This window comes from Cinclus cinclus, chromosome 13 (assembly GCF_963662255.1).
Source record: "Cinclus cinclus chromosome 13, bCinCin1.1, whole genome shotgun sequence".
NCBI lineage: Eukaryota > Metazoa > Chordata > Aves > Passeriformes > Cinclidae > Cinclus > Cinclus cinclus.
The window spans coordinates 10,188,559-10,199,265 of NC_085058.1; the positions used below are offsets into that span (position 1 = coordinate 10,188,559).

The window sequence follows — 10,707 nt, forward strand, 5'->3', positions numbered from 1 at the left end:
AGCATATTGGCTGGGGCACAGAGAAGTGAGAGATCAGTTAAATGCTACAAAGATGTGGGTATCTGGAGAATGAACACAAATTGTTAGTGTAAGATATGAGGATGGATAGGAAAAGAGAGAGTTTGAAAGTATTGTAGAGGATAGAACAGAGAGAATATAACCAAAATATGGGTACCTGCCTTCCTACAAGGGTCTTAGCCTCTTTGGTGGCAGAGGCAAAGCGAGGGTGCAAGGAGATTTTAGACCTTCCCTGCCCTCTGCTCGTGCCTTTTCTCACAGCAGGAGGAGTTTCTGCCTGTCCTCCCAGGGTGCAGTGACACCCACTGCTCCTGATGGAGTGGAAACATCCATTTATACCAGCACAAGTATGGGGCAACAAAGCACTGGTTGTTTTCTGGCTGTCCCCAGCTAGGCTTTCAAACACCTAGCACGGAGTAAAATCAACAAGTTCAGGAGAAAGTTGTGCAGAAGTGAATGATACCAACTAGTTAAGAGTCCTAGCTCACAGTCTGGCTTCAGAACTACAGGAGATATAGGACCTGGCCTGGAGGATAAAGGGATGCAGCTGATTAACAACTAAGTATTGGGACTGCTCTAAGCCCTCCAGCATCTGATTTAATCCAAACTGTAAAGTTAAATCATGGAATTGTGGAAAACATTGGTATTCATCTGTCCTTAAGACAATTTGTTCTTGGCTTTCCATCAGTTCTGTATGCTTTCTGTAAGGGGAAGTGCTCTGCAGAGAAATGCCAGTGGTGACTGTTTTGGATGAGTGTACAGGTCTGGGGGTTTTCAGTGCTTGTTTTCCTTTCTTCTTGTTGCTTTTGCATTTGGTTGTGGGTCTTTGTTTTGGGGGAGAGGAAGGGACAGCACTGCAGGCCAGAGTAAACTCTCAGCTCTATCTGCCCCAAGGATGCAAAGTGTTACATCCTTCCTTCTTATGCAGGATAATCTGATACTGACCTTTAAGAACTGGTATAGAAATAGACTCTTAAAAACAAATGCAGGTAAGAGAGAAGCCAGAGAAACCTCAGCTGAGGTCAGGCTAGATTCATACAACAGAAGCTAGTTTCTGATGTGGGAGAGATTTAATCATTGAACAGAAGCTCCCTTTGTTATATAGAGCTAGATGTACAGATGTATTTAAAGAGCACCAGTTAGTCCAAGGGGGTAGGAAGGGAACATACTGGCACTGTACAAAGTCTGTGCAAGTGGTTTTACACATACTTAGGCTTGAACTTTTTATCCCATTCTGAAACCTGTAATTCAAGTCAGTATTTTTCCTCACCAATTCTTTATCACTTGCTAATGAATCCAGTAGCTGTGCATCATAATGACTGTACTGATTACTTTTGTATCTACTAGTAAACATTCCTCCTAACAGTGGAGATGATGAATAATGTATAAAAATAGTGAGGCACCAACTATAACTTGCTTTGAAGTGAACATGAAGGTCACTCTTGATACCTTCAGCCTACTTCCTTCTGACTTCTGGGATTTAGAGGGAAATGGTGCACATAAACACAAAGCAAAAATTAAATGCAAGTAAACAAAAGCTACAGACACTCACCTGGCATAACACTATATGGCAAAGAGTTTTTGTTGAAAGAATCATCTGAAAGATGGTTATCTTAATCAAATAAAAATACCCCCGACTTTGAAAAGTCTAAGAAACTTGTATTTGTTTGACCTGCATCTGTCACTGATTTGACCATGTAAACTACAGGCTCTAAAAGTAGATGGAAAACTATTTGGAAAGGAAACAGTAGCACAATAATAGCATTAATACCTTTCTTCAAAGAGAAAGAAAGAAATAATTTAGGTTTTCCTGCAACACAAACTGCTTGGACAAACAAAGTTAACACCAGGAATGAGATGGTGATAAGTGAGGTATTATGCTAACTTTTACTATTAATGTTTTAGAGGATTACTGTAAGTTTAGATTAAATTTCATATTAAACTAGCACTAGTAAGATGACCTAAGAGAATGTCTCCATGTTGAAGTGTTTGTTTCATAGATGGCTTAATCTTCCTGCCTTATTTTGTATTGTTTTATCAACAGATGTCAGCCAAAATCTACACCTGTACAGAAGGACTGGTCAGTCTGTTCCTCTGCAGGAAGGCTGAGTAGTTTTAGAACTGCTAAAACTTGACATAAAGCAGCATCTGTACCAAGGAGGGATTAGTGACCACTGAAAAGACATCAGAGTGACCCTTGCTCTTTGTCAGCCTTTTTTGTTAAAGGTGTCTGCCTTAAAGAGCAGAAAAACTCACTGGCTACCAGCCCATATCTGAGCTCATGAGCTCAGCTTGGCTTCTCAAGATGATGTCTGAGGCTGGGGTACAAAGTTGTAGTTACTGCAACAAGCCTCAGCCTCCCATGGACCTCCTCCAGCTGCATTTGTCAGCCCATGAAATGGCTTCCCATAATGGAACTGGCAGAGACATTTCTGCAGGCAAACAGCAAATAACACACTTTTAATTGGGCAAGGCTCCAAACCCAGGTCTCAGCCCAGGGAAGCTGCCCTGAGTGGGATCCCCAAGCAGTCCAACAGCCTGGACACCTTGAGCAGGCGTCAGAAGCCACAGTACCAGAGAAGAACCTCTGCACCCTGCTCTGACCACAGGATCTGTGTCTGTTAATAAAGCAGGACAGAACCTTTTGTCCATGCATTGTACTGCCATCTGGATACAGGCTGAATTCTTTCCCACACTCCAAATGTTGTTTAATTCATACTGGCCACTGTTATCCTCTGTCTCATGCCAGGACATTTAGTGGGAGGCTATCTGGCATGGGCTGAAACAGTGCCAGGAAGTGTATTAATAGATAAACAGTTTAGAGGATTGTGTACCACTGCTTGGGCTCACAGCCAGGCCCTGCTTAGTTTACCAGATAAAGCAGTGAGGTCTCTTAGAAAGTTACAGGGTTCTCCTACCTTCCTGGGAGGGCCTGTCACCCAAAGCTTGATGTTGTGGGTAGAATGCAAGTACCAAAGGTTTCTCAGACAGGCCAGGTCTTCAGGAAAACTCTCTCATCTGGCCTACTGTTGTCCTTTTTTACCTGGGATTTATAGCTGGATTGCTCCGTTGCCAGCTAAATAAGGTGACGTACTCTTTCCACCATGACTTTTTAGTCTTTGCTGTAGAGGAGATGAAAGGCTAAAAGATTTATTTCTTCAAAGGGGAAGTGTGAGTTTTTTGAGGCAGTGCACTTGTTGTTTTGTACAGCTCATTCCTTACTGCCAAAATATCACTTTAAATAGAACTCAGTCTCATCCCAGACCTTTGGCAAGGCAAACAGGAATGGCCAATAATTGCTGTGTGGCAGCAATTGCTTCATATTCCTACTTATGAATTTAATATGCTATCATAAATTCCTTGTCCATATCCACATATTAGAAAGAGTAGAAGCTTCCTGCTCACTGACTGCTAACAGCATCAAAATCTCAGGTGGGGGAACAGCTTGGTCATGATCTTGCACAAGCAGGCGAGCTTAGCTCAGGCTTCCATCCAGTGCTTCATCAAGTTCATATTTCCACTTGATTTTAAGAACAGAACCTTGAACAAATTGACTTGTTCAACTAAATTATTGTTTGTCCAAGGTGTCTAGTCAATTTGACAAAAGTAGGATTATTTATGGTCTTTACTATCCTTACAGCATGGTTAGAATTTTTCCCTTTAAAGTTTCTACCCTGGTGTTTTTTTGTTGTTGTTGTTTTTTTCTTTTTTTTCCCTGCTGGACAAGGCTCCCTAACTGACAGCTGCTGTGCTAAGGAGGGGTCTGTATGCAAATCAGCAGCCCAGGTGATTCCTGGAGGGGAAACTGAAAGAAAAAATTCACCCAACCGGGCTGGTGGCTCACATCCTTACCTGGGCAGCTCCTGCCTGCTCATCCCAAAGCAACTCTTGCCCCCTCTCTTGGCAGAGAGACCTGGACTTGAGCTTGCCTCAGTTTGCAGAGTGATCCAGAAAGCCCTGTAAGAGTTTGGTGCACAGGTCCCATGCCATGTTAGTTCATGTCTGCTGTCTGTCCATCTTTTTTCAATTAGCTTTGTTTTCCAGAAGAAAGGGAAGGGAGAGATCTTTCTTAGACAGCTGCTAGAAAGAACTTAATAAAAATTCTTTCATTAAAAAATATTTTTTCAAGTTTTCATACCTAGAACATATTACCTACTGCTTCTTCTGGCTTGTCTGAAGTCTAATAAATATTATTGTTTGGAACTTTCCAGGCAGAACCAAAACAAGGCTTTGGTAAACCAAACCCCTCCTTCACACAATTATTCTTTGTGGCAAAGGATATATCTTTCAAACGGTGTGATATTGCAAAAGTTTAAACAATGCCCACTTGCACTATGCATCACATAAGCATGTTACTGATGCCTCAAATAATAATTCTTAAATGTCTTCATTATGCTTGCTAATTAATTTTATATTTACAAGACTATATTAACTCTTAAAATGCATTTAACTCTGTAAAACGATGATTAAAATATGTAATAGGCTTCAAAGATTAACATCACAATACTACAGACAGTTCACATAACATGATATATAATTTTCAGAAAAAAATCACTTGCTAAGCATTGCAAATCAAACAGTGCTACAGCTCTAGAAAATTTATTCTTGTCTGTAGAGTTTATTTTACACCAGTAAATAGTGTTTAAATCTGTTGGGTTTTTACTAAGTATATATTTACTGTCCAGGGAAAAGCTCAGATAATTTATCAAATAACTTTAACGCATTAACATTTTTGTTTTAAGAATTGCAGGGTAAGATCTTGGCTCTGTTGAAGATGTATTGAAGTCATAATCAAGCTCCCACTGGCCTTATGGGCACAAGCCTGTTGATCAGGTCGTCTTCATTATGTTATTCTTGCCATTATACAAAGTTGTAGGTTTCACCCTGTCAATTCTTAAAATAAAACAAACAAAACAAAAACCAAAACCCCTGTCACCAGATTAGAGCTCTACTTGGAGGACAAGCTGCTCTTCCCTAGGACAAATGTCTTTTGACTTCTGTGGAAGGAAACCCAGAAGAGAGACCAGCAACACTTTTTTCTCCACAGTATTTAAACTTCATGAGGATAATCTGTATTGTTTCAGAGACCATACAGTCAATTTAGCCTCTGGTTATCATAAGTTACTAGTGTAACATAACAGTTCCATTAAAAAAAAAACCATGAAAATCCATGTTGTGATTTAGTGGCTTGTATAAAGGCTTAAATCAGTACACATAAAAGCTACGTGGCCAAACTCCTGCCTGTTTCAGCCAGGGAACCTAGGACAAGGCACACCAAAGGCAGGTCTCACATCTTTTTTTCTCCTATATGCAGAATTTCCAAACCCACTGCTAAATCATTTCTGTTGGTGATGACCTGAATTTTTGAGAACTGTTACTCTGAAAGATGACATGGAGCATCATTCTTTCATGCGTCAGGGTGACAATGAAAGAGCTGAGGAAAAGGAGACCATCACTCTATTGAAAAGGGCTTTTTTAAAACCCAACCTCTCAATAGGTGAACATTAAAAAATGAGAACAGTGCTCTATTTTAAGATTACCTGTTCAGTTCTCAAAAGCTCTTCTGTAGGACAAGGAAAAGAATGTGACTAGTCACCTCTACGGTAAAACTAGAAATTTCACTAGCTAGTAAGCATGTTACTTTTCTTCTTTTGCACCACAATCTATATATTTTTTCAGAACCGTGAAGACCTGTTTAATGTTCTAAATTTGAGTCTGTCTCATGAGTAACCTTTCTTGAAAACCAAAGCTTTTTGACCCTATAGATACCTCAAGAGCAAAGCAGTAATAGCTGGGTGTGGGAGACTTGTGGGGGCCAAGGCTGTAGAGCTGAATGTTGTTAAGAGGTGTGGTGGTTTTTGCTGTTTGTTTGCTTTAAAATGCAGCTAACATCTTGCACTGCTCACATATAAGGAGCTTTTTGTTTGCACCAAAGGAATATGAAGATGCTATTGCGACCACATGTTTGGAGTAAATATAGAAAAAGTCTTTCTTCCTCCTTCGAGATTCAAGTTTTAAGTGGGCTATGAAAGCAGATGAGGCTGCTGGGATCTTGGAGCAAGATTCCAGCTGTTTCTTGGAAGCCACGTGAGCATGGCAGATGGTGGGGGTGCACCAGGTAGCCTCCTGCACACCCGTGTGAGTCCAGGATTGGCACGGGTGCCGCTCCACCGGGACAGAACACAAGGCTGGGAGAGCACTGCAGGAGTAGGGCAGTCCCTGAAACGGGCTGTGCTTTAACATCTGGGTTGCATCAGCATCGTGGAGCCCTGGAGATGAAGTGAACTGCATCCCACTGGGCTGGAACAATCAGGCAGCCTCAGCAGTGGGCAGTGGCTGCAGGGAGCTCGAGCTGTGCCAGCTGAAGCCCGGGCAAGTGTCAGGACTGGCAATGAGCAGAGCAAGCTAAACACTGGGGCTGCTGTCAACTTCAGTGCAAAAGTCTAGCTGGACTAAAATCAGCGCCCAAAATCAAACTGTCACCAGGACTTCACCCCAAATTTTCCTCCAAGACACCGTGTGCACCCCTTGAGCTGTGGGTCACCGGGATGGGTGAGGTGAGCACCTCCCTGAGCCAGGTGGTGGCTGAATCCCCCACTGCAGCCTGTGCAGCACTGAGTGACAGCCTGAACACCCACACAGAGAGGCTGCACTGTACATATGGCAGAGTACGGAAAAAGGACCAAAGGAAATCTAGCAAAAAAAAAAATAAATCTATTTTTCAGAAGATTATGGGAGATACAAAGAGCAAGTAATTCTGTACTGCAGAAAAAAAAAATGCAGCTGGGTAAGACAAAACATCCAAGTTTTCTCACTATTCTAATTTTATTATACTGCATAGGCATCTGCCATGTATGGCCAGAATACCAGATTTTCCTCCTCTTAAACAGTACAAAGAAGGAATAGAAAAGAGGAAAGGAGACTGATGAACATCAGCTCTTGGCAGCTAGCAAGTGATGACATCAAAAGCACTTATGGCAATCTCTAAGCATGGTTATTTTAAATTTATTTAAAAGAAAATCCTATTCAAAACAGTAAATTGTTGGCAGGAGCTCTATTATATTAATTTGTCTATAAATGTAATGTTTGTAAGTTGCTCTTCATGCATGGCTTGGAAGATTTGTTTGGATGAAAAATTATAGCTGTTGGTGGTCTTTACAAGTAAGCTCAGCCTAACAGAGCTCTGTGAATAAGAGGAGCTCTGTGACCTGTTGCTGGTTTTCTTTAATTCTCTAGATCTCAAGTAAGAAAATACAAAACAAGATATCAAGAGTAAATACCTGTAGCATTTAAAACTGAATTAGATTTAACATTATGCTGTAAAATGTTCTGCTGGGAGACCAGAGAACACATTTATCTTATGACTTGTTACTATTGTTTATCACTGCCGTATTAATAGGACAGGTGAACTATTTCACAAAATATTTGGTGCTTTTCTGACTTTGTAGTTTTGTTTGCTGTTCAAATCTTTCTTTTTGGGGATGGAGGAGTGTGTTAGCTGGGGTGAAGTACATGTCCAAACTGGACTGGTTATGCTGAAAAGATTTATTTAAAAGATCTAATAACATAACATGGCAACTTTATATTTGGATTTATTATGATCACTGGGACCATTTCAGGCATCATTCCAAATGCACTTACTTGCATCTGATGCCAGTTAAATGGCTTCAGAGAAAGATGTCTATGACTTCCACTGTGGAAAGCTGGAGGTCAAATAGGTTCCTTTTGCACCTGATGTCTGACAGTCCAACATCTGCCACGAGCCAGCCATGTGTGACACCCTGCAGCTCAGTGCTGTGTGTGTGTGACACCCTGCAGCCCAATGCTGTGTGTGTGTGACACCCTGCAGCCCAGTGCTGTGTGTGTGTGACACCCTGCAGCTCAGTGCTGTGTGTGTGACACCCTGCAGCCCAGTGCTGTGTGTGTGACACCCTGCAGCCCAGTGCTGTGTGTGTGACACCCTGCAGCCCAGTGCTGTGTGTGTGACACCTCGCAGCCCTTTGCTCTGTGTGTGTGACACCCTGCAGCTCAGTGCTGTGTGTGTGTGACACCCTGCAGCCCAATGCTGTGTGTGTGTGACACCCTGCAGCTCAGTGCTGTGTGTGTGACACCCTGCAGCCCAATGCTGTGTGTGTGTGACACCCTGCAGCCCAGTGCTGTGTGTGTGTGACACCCTGCAGCCCAATGCTGTGTGTGTGTGACACCCTGCAGCCCAGTGCTGTGTGTGTGTGACACCCTGCAGCCCAGTGCTGTGTGTGTGACACCCTGCAGCCCAGTGCTGTGTGTGTGACACCCTGCAGCCCAGTGCTGTGTGTGTGTGACACCCTGCAGCTCAGTGCTGTGTGTGTGACACCTCGCAGCTCAGTGCTGTGTGTGTGTGACACCCTGCAGCCCAGTGCTGTGTGTGTGTGACACCCTGCAGCCCAGTGCTGTGTGTGTGTGACACCCTGCAGCTCAGTGCTGTGTGTGTGTGACACCCTGCAGCTCAGTGCTGTGTGTGTGTGACACCCTGCAGCCCGGTGCTGTGTGTGTGACACCTTGCAGCTCAGTCCTGTGTGTGTGACACCTTGCAGCCCGCTCTGCTGCGGGCAGGATGACACCACCGCTGACCCACGGGTCGGACACTCACAGGTGTGGCCGTGAGGTGACAGCGCTTCTCTGAGCCACGTGCCATGCTGGAGGCGATTCCACCTCCGTGTATTTCACACAAGTTTCTTGTCCCCGCTTTTACCGGGCGTGCAGGACGGCCTTTGACTACGGCACATCAACCATCATTTGCTTCGCAAAGACACAGGAACGTGAAGGTTTGGAAAGGGCAGGAGAGGTTTTGATTTTTTTCCTTCTGTCTCATCCAAGAACTATGTGGGTTGCAGCAACCAGACAGCATGGTTCCCGGTGACAAGTTAAGACTTGAAAGCAAAAGCGCAGCAGCCGGGGGCTCTGCGTGCCCGCCCCGGAGCGGGGTCTGCCCTTCCGTCCGTGCGCCAGGCGCGGCGGTCCCGGAGCGGCAGCGGAACAGCCACGACCAAAGCCCCGAAAACTTCGCAGCCTCTGGGTACAAAGCACCAGCTCGTCCCGGCACTGCCATTCAAGCGGCTGTCGCGTCACAGCCCTCGAGCGCGGCTCTCCCGCACCCCGAGCCCGCGGGTTCCGTCCCCGAGAGCCGGGCTCTGCCCCGCGCCCTCAGCCCGGCGGCGCCGCCCGGAGCCGCCTCGCAGCGCGGGCACCCGGGCGAGGGGAGCACGGGGAGCGAGCCGAGCCCGGAGCCCGCTCCTCCCGCCCGCCGCGCGGCCGCCGCTTACCTGCGGGCGAGACCAGCTCGCCTTCGCTGAGCTCGGCCGAGTCCGAGTCCATGCTGCAGGGGCCGGGGGGCGGCTCGGGCCGCCGCTGGCAGGAGCAGAGCCCGAGCGGCGGAGCTGCGCGGCCGTGCGCTCGCAGCCCGGCTGCTCCTCCACCCCGCTCGCCTCCCCGCCCAGTGCCATTGGCTGCGGGCGGGCGGGGCGGGGAGCGGAGCCGGCCCCGAGCTCGGGCCGCTGCCGGGGGAGCGCCGCCGTTCCCGAATGCCGGGGCTGCGCGCTGCCCTCGCGTCTCCCGCCTGTGTTTTCCGTCTCTCTTCTGGTGGACGTCTCCCCTGAGCTTCAGCCGCCTGGTCTCTTTTCACCTTGTCTCCTCGACAAGTGTCCTCAAAAATCAGAAGAGGGTAGGGCAACGGGGCGGTGCCGGTTCTTGTTGGGTACTGGTGCCCACAGGAATAATGAAGGTCTCAATTATGTTGCTTCCTGACTGTATGTTTTTCTGTGGGAGACAGTGCAATATCTGATAAATGGCCATGTCATTAAATCTGCAGGCTTTGCTTCTGTCCTACAAGCTACTGCAGTCCTGGGCCGTCCCTTAATTCAGAGGGTTGAGGTCACTTGTTCAGTCCTGAGGTTGGGCAGATCTTTCCCTTTGCTTTTATTAATTTCTAATTTTTCTTGCTGTTATAGACTGAACGGGACTTGAACTCTAGTACAAAAATCTGAGGAAAGTAGTAGCAGAAAGTACTTTTCTAACTGGGAACCAAATGTCATCCTAAACCAGGCCATGGAGATCTAATGGATCCGTGTCACATCCTAAAAGCCAGCCAGGGCCTTCAACACTTACCTGCAGCCTACTGCAATCTCCAGCCAGAGGTTTATGCCTGTAACTCTATACCCCAGCTTTAGTCTGGAACTCTCTCCCCAAAACCATACACCCTTGTTGCTGGAAAAAACAATGTCTGGGTGCTGCTTTCAGGCTGCATATAGCAAATTATCTATTGCATCAAGTCAAGCTTGACACTCTTGACAAGTGTGAAGACTTTTTCTTAACACAGAGCATGAGATTAAAAAAACAAAAAGTCTTTCTTCTAACTCAAAGGGCTCTGTTAAATTCTTTCCAGTGATGGCTTATCCTGTGCAATGCTACAATACTAGAAATGAAGCCAGTTTGGCTTATGTTCTATGGTTGCTTCCCTTCCTTCAAACCAGGTTGAGCCTGAAGAGAGAAAACACCTCAAACTTTCTGACCCAGAATGCGCATGTTGCCATGGCCAGTTTAGTCATCAACCCCTTCAACCTCTGGAGTAAAAAACGAGTTGTCAAGTAATTTGGGACATTGCTGTCATAACCTGAACCCATTCTTTTAAGACACTTACAGGTTTTATTTCAT

General features: G+C 45.5%; 1 protein-coding gene across 1 annotated transcript in view; it reads right to left on the reverse strand.

Moving 5' to 3' along the window:
* Nucleotides 1–9,372, reverse strand: part of TNFAIP8L3 (TNF alpha induced protein 8 like 3) — a 43,613-nt gene extending 34,241 nt beyond the window's left edge. Inside the window, exon 1 of the mRNA XM_062501533.1 lies at nt 9,321–9,372. Coding sequence (XP_062357517.1) covers nt 9,321–9,372 — 52 coding nt within the window. The remainder of the gene's footprint in view (nt 1–9,320) is intronic.
* Nucleotides 9,373–10,707: the final 1,335 nt, after the last annotated feature.